The sequence below is a fragment of the Fulmarus glacialis genome, unplaced genomic scaffold (assembly GCF_000690835.1).
Source record: "Fulmarus glacialis isolate BGI_N327 unplaced genomic scaffold, ASM69083v1 scaffold48506, whole genome shotgun sequence".
Lineage (NCBI taxonomy): Eukaryota > Metazoa > Chordata > Aves > Procellariiformes > Procellariidae > Fulmarus > Fulmarus glacialis.
In genome coordinates this window covers 3,916-20,561 of record NW_009219763.1, presented here as the reverse complement: position 1 = coordinate 20,561, position 16,646 = coordinate 3,916, and the positions used below count along the sequence as shown (strand labels likewise).

Genomic DNA, 16,646 nt, shown 5'->3' with positions numbered 1-16,646 from the left:
GGGGAGAGAGAACAAGATTAGTGTTTCTGTTGGCTTGTATATGTAATGTTGAAGGGTAACTGCAGTTTCTGTCCAGGGAATATCAGTCAGTCATACTCCAAGTGGGCAAAGAGCATCCTAAAGTAGGAGGAGCTGGAAGAAGTTTCCATGCTGTGCTCTAGCTTGATAGAGATGTGCAGTATAGGCACATCAGACTTGCTAAAAATTACTTTTAGAAGCTCACCTGAAACAAAACACAACTTTCCCCACTACCACTGGCATCCTGAAGCAACGTGCTTTCGAAGCACATTTTAAGTCTGTAGTTGCCTCATGTTATTCAGGCTTCTTCCTTCTTCCCCTACTTTTCCATTTTCTTCCCATGGTGCCCAGGTCCTTCGCTCATATCCATTAATCACCTTTCTTCTTATCACAGAAATTCTAATGGCTGCCCAGCTTTGTATCAGCGTTTGTTAGGAGTGAGTTCTGTTTCTGTGAACAAACAATTCAATACAGTTTACAAAGTCTTTATTTCTTGGTTTCATCTGTAAAGAGACTTTGCACCCACAAACCTGTCATCTGTTGATACAGGGCAACACTCACTGGGGTAACTGATACAGTCCTCTAATTTGATTAGTGAAACCTGTTGTGCATTTTAAAAATTGTTTTCAGTACTCAGGAGACTGTTCCTATTTTTTAGTTAAAGAAAATAATTTGGTGTTCTCCCTTCAGTTTAGTAAACTATGTTTACTTCTTGCTATTCTTTCTTCCTCCTTTCACTCCACATCAAGCCTTTTTATACACTTCTTTCCTCTTCATTACTAAAATGTACACTCCTTTAAAAATGAACTCAGCAATGGAGTGTTAATCACCTCCAAGTCAGAAATGTCATTTACAGCTGGCTATATAACCTTAACTCAGTCTCTTGTGTACATACATTTATTTTGCACATTATTCTTCAAATAATTGAAACTGCAAAGGGAGTATATGTTGACACAAACTAATTACACACTTTGGATTTCAACCAGGGAGTTAAAATTAGAATTTATAATCTCATGAAAAGTGCAAGCGATCTTTAATGTTCACAGGTAGTTTGGACCTTTCTATTTCAAAATGAGCAACGGAGAAATTGAGTTACATCCATGAATGTACTCATAAGTATTGTCAGCTCAAGCTTAAGAATATACCCAGTTGTCACCTACAACACAAGTTTGGGTCAGATCTTTCTGTGGAGAAGCATGCTCCCACAGCCCCTGGTGAACTTTGGAATAGCACTTGCTTACCAGGTACCTAGTTGTCCTAGTCAGCAAGTAAGGGAGAGAAACCCAAAGCTGTCTGTTTTATCAGAGTCCGCTCCCTTGATAACAAGAACAGCTGAAAACCAGAGCTGAGCTCCATACAACAGCCGCGAGCCAACTGAATAGAGTAGGAACGTGAGAGAGGGAAACTGGCAGTTTCTTGACTGTCACAGAAAGAAAAGGCCAGTGTAGATCCTGTGGAAGACCTCTCACAGCAGGATGGTCTGTTATCAAGATTTGTTGCTGACATGAAGAAATTTAATTAATTCCTCGCAGGAGGTGTAGACTAACCTTGTTTCTTTTGACAGCCATTAAACTTTTCTTCACAGCTTATTGTGTCTCTTAAAGCACAGAAGATTTTTCAGCATCATAAGGTAACCTGACCAAATCATCAGTTGCAATGGTTTCTCTACATGTCAGTTATTTTACTCTGCATTCATATCTTGGTTCTTCCTCTTAGCTGCCAGGACATCCTCATTCTCGGGTATCTTATCTTACTGTTTTTCATTCACTGAAGTTCACTGACAAATCTCTGTGTGTAAGTGTGCACGTTCATGTACGCGTTCATGTGTATACATCTGTCTAGTCATTTACTTGCTGTTCAGGTAGTAAAAAGTAAAATAATAAAGGCAATCTCAGTATTATCACTTTGTTGTTTTTTATACTTTGTGTAAAAATTGCTGTAACATCAGCAACTGTGACCACAGTTGACAGTAATTGAGTTTATTGCTTAGGAAACTTCCTCCTATATTTCTGAAGTGGCTCTTTTCTAGGCTAGCAAACTGATTGCACCTGCCTATTGTATCCTGCCTTGAAAAAAACCACTATCTGAACAAGTGACAGATTTCTCCCCTAAGCATCAGAGGTGTTTACTGTCCATTTTACCAGACATAATGAAGACTGAGACTCATTTATAGTTCATAAAAAACAAATATTATCAACTACTTTATCTCAGTTTACAGCTGGAAACACATGCACAATTCAGATGAATCTCCTGAACAGAAAAAGCATTGTACTTCTCTCTAGCTTGCTGAACAAAATAATTTTTCTTTGGAATTCTTTTGCACCCCTGGAGCTCAAAGTTGCATTGGGTTCCATGGGTCTGTTTTCCTGCTGTTTTGCTGCTCTTGCTGAGAATGTACTTGCAAATAAGGTTTTAGAACATGCCTTGCTGTTTTAGAGATGAAGCAATAAAATCCAGGCTATAGAAGTAATTGAGAGGAAAATAGAGGAAGGCAACAGAAGAATTCCTGCTTTTATCAACATGGTTTCAATCAGAGAACTGATGGTCATCAAGGAATTGTAGAGGTTGAAGAGTTTAACCGTTATATTGCAAGCTGGCTGCAAGTGTCCATAGAGTATAGAAAAAAATGTGCAAAGAATGCTTCAGTGCTTTAGCTGGACATAGGGGCTACCTTTGGAGAACAAATTGAAAAAATTCTTCTAATCTCACACCAGAGCAGAACTACTGCTCTAATTAATTCAAATATGTTACGCAGCACTCTTGATTAACACTATTTTATGACTGTCTTAACCCATCTAAGGCTATATGGGAGACATATTTTGATGTTATTCACAGGAGCAGAATTCCCACACATTCATCTCTGTCTAGTGCTTTTCAGGATCAGTATTCCTAGGAGCTATTTAAAGAGTTGTAGTATGCAAGACTAACGAAAGGTTTGTACCTTTAAAATGTCTGCCTTTTGCAGCAGTGGTCACGTTACTAACTTCAGATATTCAATAAGGCTGTTCTTTTTATTTTGCTGCTTTCTCACTATAGTGTGTTGTGTGATCACTTACCACATACGATACAATAGCAAGGAAATAATCTCTGCTTTCACTTCTTCTTGACCATAATGTTGATAAAGCAGGTGTTTTTTCCTTACTTTCCCAGTGGAGAAAGGACACATCATTTTCTTATGAGCAAGCCACAAAAGCACACAGATCTCCTCATTTCAGTGCTCAGAAACAGCTTAGCTAGGAGATCAAAGTTGATACCACATATGCAGAGTCTGAGTTTGCCCTTTCAAGGTAATAGCAAAACTCCCATTGATTTCAGTAGAAACAAGGAGGAGTCTTCAAACACTATTAGCCACCCTCTACATTCATCAGCTTTAAATTTTGCTTTAAGGGTGAGTAAATTGGGGCACGGATGTGTGTGTTTCACTTCTGTACAGAACTGTGTTTGCTCACATTGTGGAAAAAACTTACATGTTGCTAACACAATTGGTTTGATTGTTTCCATATTTCTCCTTTTCCCCCAAGGTCTCAAATCCAGAAGTATTAATGAATTAGTCAAAGATATTGTCAGAGAACAGTTTAAAATATTTCAAGGTGAAATGCAAGAGAGCATGGCTCAAATTTTCAAGACTGTGTCTAGTTTGTCAGATGATCTTGAAAATACAAAAGATTTAGTCAAGCATCTGAATGAAACCCAACAAAAATTTGCTCAGGAGAAAGACAGTGGGCCAACAAAGCTTGACATTCTGGAGCTAAAGAGTCATATGGTGCAGATGAAAGAAGAAATGACCCTCACTTGTGACAAGCCTATGAAAGCTTTACAGGAAAAGCAGAAATCCTTGGAAGATAACTTGGTGCATCAACAGTCAAGAAGTGTCATTTATTATGAATCTTTAAATAGGACTCTTACCGAAATGAAAGATGCTCATGAACAACTGTTATCAGCTGAACAGTCTTCAAGTCAAAACATCCCTTCAGCAGATAAAGTCACAGACCACAATGTTACAGAGTACATGTTCACGCTGCATGAGAAAGTAAAGAAACAAGGTATGATGGTGCTGCAAATCTATGATGACTTAAGAGTCCAGGATAGCAAGATCAGCAATCTCAGTGTTGCACTGGAAATTCAGAGAGACTCTGTTCTGGGAGTCTGTGATGACATGTTGTCGGAGAGCAGAAGGCATTTCCAAACACAGCTGGCAGCAACCCAAGAGAATGTGCTTGTCCTAAACAAAAGTCTCTCTGACCTGGTCCTTCCAATGGACAACAAAATGGACAAAATGAATGAGCAAATTAATGATTTGTGCTATGATATGGAGATCCTGCAACCCTTGATTGAACAAGGGGTGCCTTTTACTCTGACTTCAGAGTATGAACAGCAAATCCAAGCCAAAGCAATCAATGAGAAGCTTGAAAACCTCACGACTGTCATTAACGGAATGAGTTCTGCAATTAAGGAGCTTTCCAAAACTCAGGAAGGACTTAAAAATGAATCTCAGGCTTATCAGGAACTGTTTGAGAGTCGTGTTAATGAATGCTCCATGGAAATAGAAGATGGATTAAACAAGACCATGATAGTAATAAACAGCGCTGTTGATTCTATTCAAGATAACTATGTACTCAAAGATATGCTACATGCTCTAAGAAATGAGACTGAAGTCTGCTGCGGCAGAGCTGAGAAACTGGACAGCCTCCTGGCTTTCATTCCCCAGTTCCAACAATTGAATGAATCCCTCCAGACACTTCTCATTGGCAAGAAGTATGAATTCACTTCACAAGTAGCTCCATCCCTTTCTGATCTTCCATATGAAGAGTCTGACAAAAGTATCCTCCACAATTTCAGAAGATTTTTCTATATTTTAAATAAAACGTCATCAAAAGTGGACAATCAACAACAAGATATCAGCCGCCTCGAAGAAAAACTATTTGACTCTGTGGAGGAGTCAAAGGACCATGAGGTTCGCCTTCTGAGTGTGGAGTCAAAAATTTCCAAGTTTTTGGCAAACAACTGTGTCTCACTGAAAAAAACCAAAGCTGCCTCAACAGAGAAAGAACAAGTGGTCTCACTTCAGCTCCAGACACTGAGTTCCAGGATCAAGGCCCTGGAAGCCAAGTCGATCCGCTTCTCAAACAGCATTCCACTTCTGAACAAGACTGCTCATGAGGCCTGGGGGCTGTGTCAGGATGCCAACAGCAGCATCCAAAAAGTGAACGCGAGTATACCTGTGCTAATTAAACTTGCTCAGCCAGATATCCCCCTGCTGCAGAGGGGCCTCAAGGAGCTCATTGAATCTGTGCTTGAAATAAAAGCAGGATCTATCTTGACGAATTTAACCCAGCATGTTGACATATCAGTGGCAAGTGCAATGAACAACATCACCAAACTTCAGAAACAGGTGAAACCAGTTATAAAGAAACCAGCTCCAGTGAAAAAAGGGGCAGCAAACGTCACCATGAGCCTGGCAAGCCGAAGTCAGAGAAACACAGATAATACTATAGATTCAGGTAATGCATTTTACTTTACTAAAAATTAGGGTCTTTGTAATAGTCTTATGTAACCATTGTGATGAACTGAGGTGGAAGAATTTGAGTGAGGGTGAAAAAAAGTCCAGAGAATGCCATAAAGAGTGTTTCAGAGGAACTTGAGGTTGCTCTAGTCTCTTGCTTACAAGGGAATTTATTTTTCTTATGAGGGCCCTCTGCACTAAGGCATCTAGAAGCTTCATTTAATTTTCCTTAATAAATTCACATCTGATCAGTTTAAGATATATGTGCATGCACACAAACTCAGCTGAGAACCTGACCTTTCAAATGTAACTGACAATTTATACAAAATCTAAACTACAAGAATTTTGTGCCTGCATTTCAATTAGCAATTTCAGTAAAAAAAACATGCAAGCAGGGAGAGAAATCTGGGGTTGCATCAGTACTTTGCAGTGTCGGTGGGGATGAAAAGTATCAAAAACCTGAAGCAAGTGAATACAGCAAATGACTTTTGCCAGCTCCTTCAGTACTTCATTGAGATTACTAGTGCAGTTACAATTACAACAGTGTGTTCTTGCAGAATCAGGAGCCCAGCCAATAAAGTAGGTTTGACTTGAGTGCATCTGGAAAACAGCTCAGCTGAGTAGGAGCCACCATTCTTAAAAAGGATGTTTTGAGTGTGATTCGCTTCTGAACTTAAGTTCAAATGTCATAATATGAAATGAATTCATATGGATGAATTCACAGAAATACAAACTCTGAGTTATGACTTTTGGAATCAGACTTGAATGAAAATCGATAGCATAAGCTAATGTTTTATGGAAATAGCATTTCTGGGAAAATACAGAAAATGAAGAATGGTTAAGTGGCTAGAAATCTTCAGAAGACTCTAATTCACGTTAAAATAAGTGAGACAGATTCCTAAATGACAGATGGATGTCCAGATACTTTTGAAGACCCAGACCTAAATCTTTTCTGTAAAGCATTCTTAAACTTATGAACATTTCTGAAATGATGTAGGGGTAGTAAGAGATACCACTCTTGTTCACGTGCTAAGACCATGGACAGTCGCGCTTTCCCTCTCCCTCTCCACGCCTCTTCCCTCCCTTTCCCCCCCTCCCTCCTTTGTCTCTTCCTGTCCTAGGTGCTTTTCAATAATCAATGGAAAGGATCCTTTTTAAAGCCTCAATCTCATGAGTAGCTTGGATTCTGCTGAAAGCCATCCCCGCTGAAGGATTTCAGTCCTTGGTTATCTTTTCAGGTAGAGAGGACACACAGCTATTCCAACAGGCAGTCACACTTAAAAATGCACCAAGGTTTGCCAAATTCTTACTACAAAATAATTTGATTATTTCGATATTAGAAATGGCAATTCTTTCTCAGTCGTTTCTGTTTTCTGCCTCTTCCTGCCTCTGCACAGGATGGAAATTCAAAACCCTTGTTCACAATTAAAACTAAAGGAAAATGAGATGTGATGCCTTTGATCCTTCCTGAGTGTTCTACTTTGTTGGAAAATGTCACTAGTGCTACCTGCCTGGAGCACAGGAAGCTGCTACCTGCTCTGTTTTTACTCCACATTAATGAATTAATGTCTTTCCTGTTTATTATGCTTGCTTGATAACATTGGATGTATGCTTGCTCTTACAGAAAGTGCAGATCTTTGCAGAAGTTGAAAAGCAAGGTTTTTAAGCAAGGTTTCTACATAGCAATGTTTATGCAGAATTTTCCATTACTAATGAGGTTTTACACCCGATGATATTTCATGCCTAGCAAAGTCATACATTACCTTTCTGTAAGTTAAAGAAGTAAGACCATTAACCTAATTAACAAGTATCCATCTTCTGCCTGGGTAGATTTTACTTCTCCAGGAAAGCTTTTTCTCTCTAAGTTCCAGGAGACCATCCAGAGATATGTGCCGACTCTACTAAAGTTTCTAGTAGAAACCCTGAGGTATAATTGGCTATATATAAAATGTATTTGATCTTAGATCATCTTTTTCAATTCAGAAAGATTAGAATAAAATTCTAGAAAGAGGTGAATGACAATTCTCATTGATTCCAGCATGTTCAATATTTGATCCTATTTTAACAGATTGGGATTTTCATTGGATTTAATATGTTCAGGATTTGGCCCTAAGGTAATACTTTCCTCAGTGGTCATTTGGAAACAATGGGAAACAATGTGAGTTTGCATTAGGTATGCAGGAACATACAGATTTGGAGACTTCCCATGTTGTGGAATGAACAAAAGAAAAGGTTTATGTCAGCTAGAGGCTGCAATACGTGTATGAGGGATGAAAAATCTAACACTTTACCTGATACTAACTGTAATGGCAACCTGGAGTGAATAAAAAAGCGATGGTCTTAAGACAGCTTCAAGTAGCTAACATAGGGGAGATGACAGCCTTTAAAGAAAAAATATATGGTAAACTCTTCATCAGTCTTGGTTATGGATTATGTCTGGTCCTACCTTCCAATGCACTGTTCTACTGCAGAAATGTGTGATGCAGCGCAAGGGCAGCTTAGCTCAGTTCCCATTTTCCCGTTGCCTTTTAGTGCTGTGTCTGTTCTCCAGAGAACCTAGAGGCTGCTGTGCTTTTCCGAGGTGAATGCACTCTCTCGTTGCATGTCTTGTATTAGTTGTGGGTTTGCTTTATGCAGATTATGCCACCCTCCCATCAACATGAATAACTGAGAGTGCAGCTGTGTTATTTATTTGTTTAAAACAGTGCATCTGTGTGAGAGAGCAGTAATTTCTTTTCACTCTTGTTTTCTCTATGTCTTATTTCTGATTTTGTTTTCACATGATGCCTGACTCCTAACAGAAATGCAAGCTTCCATTGTTGCTTTATCATTCAAGCCTGCAGTGAAATTAACCTGTTTGAATGTTTTGCATCTTGTGTTTTAATTGCACAAGTTTGATGGTTATTCTAGCTCATGATGACATATAGAATCATTAAGGTTGGAAAAGACCTCTAAGGTCATCGAGTCCAACCGCCAAGCCAACACTACCATGCCCGCTAAACCACGTCCCTAAGCACCTCATCTACACGTCTTTTAAATACTTCCAGGGATGGTGACTCTACCACTTCCCTGGGCAGCCTGTTCCAATGTTTAACCACTCTTTCAGTAAAGAAATTTTTCCTAATGTCCAATCTAAACCTGCCTTGGTGCAACTTGAGGCCATTTCCTCTCGTCCTATATACGCCAATTTTGCATTTACTCTTTAAACTAACGGGTAGATGGAACTGTTTTGTTGGTTTTAATTTAGTGATCCTGAAATCATCACACTGGAAGTATTAGATACCTCTGCTTAACAGAAAAGCAGAGTTGCTGGAGTCCAAGTAGTTCAGATCAGTCTGACAGTCCCGCCCCACCCAAAACGGGAGAGCACAGCTGAGGCACCTCTCCTCCTTACTTTTTGCTCAAGAGCACTGTGGGTGAATCTTTGTGCTTTTTTGCACCACAAACACCCTACACAGCACTTATACCTGAATTCCCTGTCAGGGTCCTGAGTGCACCGATAGCCTTAATTGCCCTGGGCATCCTGACCTAGTCCCCACACTGTACACACTGCCCATGGGCCTGGGATCCCTGTTTCAGCTCAAGCCAAAATCCCAGGCCTTTTCAGTCGTGCTGGGCTGTGACTAACCCTGGTTGCCATGATCAACCTGCCATGCTCTGCTTGTCACCTTTCGAGGTGAAGCATCAGCCCTGCTGTCACCACCAGTTCCTGGCTGCCGGTCCCCGTGGGGCTGCCTCTCTCCCTCTCCTCCCTGGCACTCCTCGCATCTAGGCTACTGGGGATGCTCATCGCTTTTATCACTGTCAGACTGAGAGCACTAAGCCAGAGGTAGTAATTGTAGACTGACAACCATTCTGCCCCTGTGTGAGCAGGGTGGTTTAGTAGATTCCTAGGCTCTTCCAATCTCCCAGGGCTTCCTGAGAGACAGTTACTGACAACTAAATATTGAGAAAATGTTGGTAAGTTACTTCCTGTTCAGCCATTTCCAAATTGAACCACTGGAGTCACTTCTTTCCATAAGGAGACCATTAAACTGCTAAATATTTGATTTGCTTCTAAACAACACCCCAGTAGATACTGACAGAGTTTCATTATTTGTTTGAAGATTTGTTTGTACAGCATTGGCAGTCTATTTCCCAAAAGAGCTTCTGGCTGCTTGCCTTCCTGAAGAGTAGCAAAACTCAGCATTAACTGGCTATCCTCAGTCCTACCATACTGAGTGTAAATAGCAACTGCATTCAGTTTATTCTTTGCTTTTAATAGCTGCAATTTAAGCCTTTCATTTAATTTATAAAGTCTCTCTCTTTTACTCATCTACACTACTAAGTTGTGAAAGATTAATTAAAAATAGGGTATGTACTATAGTAGGAAATCCTTTCCTGATCTGAACCTCTTGGCATCTTTACCCCAAGCAGAGAATACGGACATAGTGTCTCAGGATGCCCTTCAGCAAAGAGAAAGAAAAAGGAAATACTAGGCTGTGAGGCAGCCTCAGCCAGAAATGACAGCAAAAACATGCTATTGTAAGACTACATGGAAGTTACACAGAGATTACCTGCTCAGTGGAGATCTAGGGCATTTCCCTTTTACTCTGAAAATCCTAACTTGACTCAAACTTCTTCACAGCTTCTCCTAGTTCTAGCAAATGGAGCAGGCTCCCCAGCTGCTGTTAAGCAATGCTGTACCTGAAGGGTTAATTTATTGTAGGTAAAGCTATGTCTGAGTTTGATTTAACTCCAAGGTTAAGTTCAGGTAAAATCATCCCTCAGAAGGCTCTTAAAACACTAGTCTTAATCTCATTATCATTTCCTTTTTGTGATCTTTTTCCTGTTTCTTGGATTTACTTCTTGTTTATGTTAAGCAGAGGCCAATTAGCACAGAGGCTGCTGTATTCTTACACAAAGCTTTTGTATTTTGGGAATATGATACAGTCAGCACAATCAGCTGTTTTCCTTCCTTTTCTGCTTTCCTTTCACGCTTTGTAAATGTGAGTGAAATGTTGTGGATGCTTGGTAAATATGAGTGAAAAATAACTTCAATTAACTGTGCAGCAAAACTATTATCTGAGAAGAAAAACATTATTTCTTCATGTCCAGTTACCTGTGCTGTGACCCCAGTCATGACAGTCTTAAATTGCTTTATTTCAGGCATTATGGGATGGACATTATTTTCTGTGAAAAGAATTACTGTTGCTTTTTTAAGTCCATATGCTCCTTCAGTGCAAATTCAAGTGGCACAGTACAATGTGCTTTAGCATTCTGCTCACTGAACTAAAATTTCTTGTGGAAATAGTTTGCCTTAATGCAGCAGTCTGTGAAATGGCTGGATGGGAATCTGAAGGTAACTATGGGCATTACTGAAATATCTATGTGAAGATCCAGTTCAACATTTCCCTGGCAATAAGTAGACCCTTTTATGAAAGGCTTTTTCAGTTCCCACCTACCAATCTAGATTTACCATCAAGGACTGTGTGGAATTCTCTTTCCAGAGCTCTGCTGGTAGTTCCTGGCAAAGAAAAGGTTCATTTTTCTAGAACATCTGACTGTTATTTGACCAAAGCAAGAGAAAGGAAAAATGTACGGCTTGGGAATGCTTTGCGTTCAGAATTTTTCATAGCAATATTTAATTTTTAATGTGGCCTGAGTGTTCTTCCCCCCAAACTGCTATGATAACACATTATACAATTACTCTCAGTAGTTACTGTGTCAGAGCTCAGCAGCACTGGATTGACAGGTTTCTCTGTATTGGCTGGGCATGATCTGGCCAGCTCATACATAGGAAGAGAGGCAAGGACACCCTCAGTGAGGGTGCTCTGCAAAACCATCTGTTTGGTATAATTTGTGTTGCTTGCAACACAAAACTTTTACAGCAATCTTGGTAGATATCCTGGAATTGAGTTATTTATGGGCAAGGACAAGTACTGGAAGTCGTTTGGATAACATTTAAGATCTTTCATCGTCAGTAGCCAGACTCTCCTGCAATGGTTGTGACACATCTGAGTGACTAATGTCATAGAAGGACAGTCCAACTTGTACACCAGCAGTACAAAATCTGTGTTTTGGTACGCCCAAGGATAAGCTGGCTCTGTCCGAAAAGAGCAGCCTTCTGTGTCTGCACTAGTGAAACCAAACCAAAGCACAAATTTGCCTGAACCAGCAGCAAAATAACTCTTTTGTCTCACCAAAAGAAGGAAATAAAATTGGATATGTCAGTATTGTGTCTTCCAAGTTTTGCTTTTTGTTTCTGAAGGGCTCCTGCTGTACGGTCAGCTCCAAGCCTCTCGGCACATTCCCATTCTTAGTAAAGATTAATTAGCTGATCCAACATATTTCTTTAATCACATGACTGCAGACCACCTGATTTTCACTTGTGTCTTGGTTTGCTGTAGTGTCGGAGGGCTACCATACAAAAAGGGAAGAAGGAGGCTGAGCCAGCTGCGTGGCTCAGCACAAAAAGTCCACTGCCACTGTGACCAGCTGGAAGAGGGAAGTGAGCAGCTGGTGCTGGGTGGACTCTGTGGACTCTGTGTTGGGCTGTGGCAAGGAGGGGTGGATTCTCAGCCCCGCCATCTCCCTATAGGAATGAGTATCCTCCAGACTGAATCTGTCCTGAGGACCACCTGTAGGGCCACCCTGCCTTAGATTATTACGGAAATTTTTGTGTTTGAGAATTTCCTAATGCTTGGCTGTAGCCAGGGTTTGCTGCCTTTAAACTTACATTGCAGGGAGGGAGGTCATTAAATTAAGGACGACAGGAGGGAATAAATGAGCAAGGAAAGGTTGGGGATCTCTTGGACTGTACAACCGCAGCTGTTCAGATATCCCAATCTTCTGATGGTTCTCATAATGTTTCTTGAGTGAGATACTCCAAAGAAGTTAGGTTTGTAATATCCTTCATCTTATTACATGTATTTGACCCTCTGAGACAAGAAGAACTCAGCATTTATAGGTAATTCCAAATATCTTGGAGGCTAGCTGAGGGTATGCTGTGTTCAGGCAAAGAGGGAGGCTGGACTAGCAAAGGGTCTGAACAGCCTGGACAGGATCTGAAGTTGGCCTTCACACAGAAGTTCAGCAGAAATTCCACCGGCTTTATGAATTGACGAAGAGGCTTTCCAAAATACTGAAAACTTGGGAAGTGTCACTGTAATGACATTGCAGCTGAGGTTGTTGGCTTTCCTCCCTCTCTATCACAGGGCAGTATTCAGCTTGTGTCAGTTCCCCGTGCCAGAATGGAGGAACCTGTATCAACGACAGACAGAGTTTTATTTGTGCTTGTCGCCACCCCTTTGGAGGAGTCAACTGCAGCACGAAGCTGGTGAACGACAATTCTCTGAGTGTAGGCAAGTAAAGAATTTAGTAGTGCAATATGCTAGCAGTACAGACCTCTGCCCCAGGGCTTAATTAGAGAGCATTTGCTGGTCAAATGTCTCACATTTCACTTTAATGAGTGCCAACTCAAGTAGTAGTGTCCTGTGTTTTGGTGCTGAAGACATCAATCCCCGTGGGTGACTCATGATCTCTTTCTTTAATATGACCAGATGATGGGATTAAATTGGTCTGGGACCAGCCATAATAGCTGGAAGGCTCCCTGCTGAATTGTGCAGAGTGGGAGGGTATGCAATAGATGTATTTGAACATGATATCATGGAATTCGAAGGGGGAGGTAAAATCACATCACTGGGGAATACTAGCTTCAGCACGGCCATAAATGCTCTATAAATACCAGTAGTTACTATGATGTGTGGGACTGTGTCCTCAAGGAGTCATTTTAGGCATGTCTCTGATTTTCATCAGCAAAGGATGCAGCCCTTGAAAGATATTTCAAAAAAGAAAAGTGGAAACTGTGCTTATTCAGTCCAGAAAACCAATAAATAATTTACATCTGGGCCACATGGAATGTGAATTTTATGCAGCTTTCAGCAGCCATTTGGCTGATTCTCACTCATGACAGCATATGAATAGTGAATAAAATCATTTGTACAGTGGCAGGGAATCATAGCGTGCAGGCTCAGCTTGAAGGGAAAAACATACACTTTTATTCCCTCATTTAACATCAGGAGTGCTAAACCTTTTCAGTGTTTGTCTACGATTTGTGGACAAAATTCTTGGCTTCAGCGCACACAGATGAACAATGAAAGAGCTCCTGGGGTGAGAAAAACTTCAGGGGTGGGGAAAGAAAGAAGAAGAAAAAAAAAGCAGCTCCCTTAATGATAACATAGTATAGACAAACATAAAGTTGCCTTGCTCTTTCTAAAATTATTCTTTTGTGGCTACACCTAGCACTAATTGTGAAGAAAATTACTTTTTATACAATACAGAAAATCTGTGTTTATGCAGAAATACTATGTTCTGTTGCTCAAGCTACTGGAAAAGCTGCTTTTGATCTTTTGTCTGGTCCGAGTTGCCTTTCTACAATGTAATATTAGTTGAAGTTGTTCTTTATTCCTTTCCAGATTTTTCAAAAGGATCATACAGATATGCACCTATGGTGGCTTTTTTTGCCTCTCATACATATGGAATGACGACTCCAGGACCCATCAGATTTAACAATCTGGATGTCAACTACGGAGCTTCATTTGCCCCAGCAACTGGGAAGTTCCATGTTCCATATCTGGGGGTCTATGTTTTTGAATATACCATTGAATCATTTAGTCCACGTGCTTCTGGCTATCTGGTCATTGATGGAATAGACAAACTCACTTTTCAGGCTGAAAATATTAATAGTAACAAGTACACCGACAGAGTGATTACTGGAAATGCTTTATTAGAGTTAAATTATGGACAAGAAGTCTGGCTCAGACTGGCAACTGGCTCTATACCAGCCAAGTATCCACCAGTAACTACATTTAGTGGTTACTTGTTGTATCGTACCTAAGTCAGTCATAAATGTAAACAGTTACCATCAAATGACGCGACCTGCATGTGAATTTATCTTTGCCTTTAAATACTTTGTTTCTTTAACAGCAGTAAGTTTCTCAAAGTAACCAATGTGATGGCGTTTGAAGTGCTGATTCTCCAAGAAGTTGCTTGGTGGTAGCCATGTGCACATCTTCAAGGAGGGTCCACAGGTTGGAGGTGGGGAAAAATAAGCATCTTCCTTGTATAAGCATGACTGAGAAGCACAAATCTAATTATGTTCTACATTTACATTGCATAAACATACTTACATAAGGTTGCTGAGAATCAGTTCTCAAGACAAATCAAAGCTGGGTTTGATTATTCCTTTACAATCTGAGTGCATAGCAAAGGTGATGGATAGATTTTGATGACTCAGATGCTGGGTTACTACTTAGCTCATTGTATCAAATTATAATCTTGTGTATATATTCTGTTTGGAAAAAATATATTTCTTTTTCATTTTGCCTGACATTATTCACCATATACCTTGATGTGTCAGGGTTTAATTGATTCATGATTTTTTATGTAACCAGTATGATAATAAACTGGTTTTTTATCTAGCAGAAAAAACCAAGAGGGAATACTTAAAAGCTGCATGTTGATACATTCAGATTAGAAATAAGGTCCTCATTTTTAGCAGTGAATATAATTAGTCATGGGAAAAACACTACAATGGATTTGGTGGAGTCTCTCTGTTGCTTGAAGCATTTAAGCCACACCTGGGTTTTCCTTAGGTGATATGTTTTTGAGCAAACATGGTTATATGGGCTTCACACAGATTTTAGCACGTAAACTTTGGCCTATAAAGTACACAAGGTTAAATGAGATAATCATAGTACTTTCCAAATTTCAGCTCTGTAAATCTATGATTTTGTTTGTTTCTGCATTATATTCACTTCAGAACTTCAGTCTGCATAAACCAGAATGTGTTTTCCAAGCACCAATCCAATAAAAAAATTATTTTTAGTTCATGCTCTGACTGCCTGAAAAAATAAACACTCAGGTTCACATCCTTATCAGTTGCAAAGTCCTGGGTTGCTGCAGTTTCTTGATATCCCATCGACTGGTGTGACTGACCAGGTTTGTTTCTGGTTATTGCCTTTATTAATGCTAATTGATCAGGTTCTACGTCTCTCTGTGTTTGTCTCCCTCCCTTTCTATATTCTCCCAGCTGAAAAAATAAACTTTCTCACACTCCACGTCCTTACAAATTAGTACCACGGACCAGGTTTGTTCTCATCATTACCTCCCTTACCGTGTGTCAGGCAGGTTTGTCTCTGCATGTTCTTGTTTATGGCTCCTTTGAGCAGCTGCTCTTAAAGGAGCAGATGCTCTCCTTCCATGGCCCTTACATTCGGTTATCGTTAATCAGCGTGCTCCAGTGATCTATGCCAATTTATTGAAGCCCAGAATGTTTTGAAGTTCCCTGAATTATTTTGTTTTCCACTGTCAGGAACTTTTCTTGAAAACACATGAGAATCTTCAGCTCTCTTCTTAGTATTACTTAATGTACCTTACCAGATCTTAAGATGAATTTGCATGAAATTACTGATTTCTCCCGTGCTGTATGTCAATAAGAGAATTTACAGCATCTTTCCTCAGGTGTGTAAAACTACACTTTGTTGTTCATAACTGAAATGCAAATTCTCCACCAGGAGCATGGGTACTGAAGCGTGTCTGTGGGCATGTGCCTGTGTGCACCGGCTACCTGAACTACAGAAGCGTGCAGCACTGGACGGTGTTCTCCCAGCTTCAGAGGGGCATCCTGCCATGGCTTGAGCTTAAGGACAGCAACTGAGAATTGATGAAAACTTTCAATCCAAGCCCACTTTCTGAGGCCCTAAATTCACTAATTAATTTTTAAGGGATCTTGCAGCACATAAATAGTTAATAAAATATCCTGTGTTTCCTTGAAGGATCGGAAAAAAACATAGCCACTACTCTAAGGGTCAACTGCAAATCTTGTTAACAGGTTGGGATATTTTGTTGTTGTTTGTATTTTTGTTTTGGTTTTTTTGAGGCCAGAAATCCTTTCTTCTTTGTGCCTGATGGATTCTTAATCTACCATGAACCCTGAATGAATGTGCTACAGATCTTTCTTCTGTTGCATACTATATTTTTTCTGTAAACACTTAAAATCTTTGATACAATACTAACTCAGCCTACTGTATCATTGAATTTTGTCAAATATAATGACCACAAGCCCCAATCCCTCCTTGTATGA

General features: G+C 40.0%; 1 protein-coding gene across 1 annotated transcript in view; it reads left to right on the top strand.

Annotated features, from left to right (window-relative positions):
* MMRN1 (multimerin 1) overlaps positions 1-14,399 on the top strand; it is a gene marked incomplete at its 5' end in the record, with an annotated part of 28,181 nt that extends 13,782 nt beyond the window's left edge. The window contains 3 exons of the mRNA XM_009580471.1: positions 3,540-5,519; positions 12,718-12,864; positions 13,978-14,399. Coding sequence (XP_009578766.1) covers positions 3,540-5,519; positions 12,718-12,864; positions 13,978-14,399 — 2,549 coding nt within the window. The remainder of the gene's footprint in view (positions 1-3,539; positions 5,520-12,717; positions 12,865-13,977) is intronic.
* Between the last annotated feature and the right edge of the window lie 2,247 nt (positions 14,400-16,646).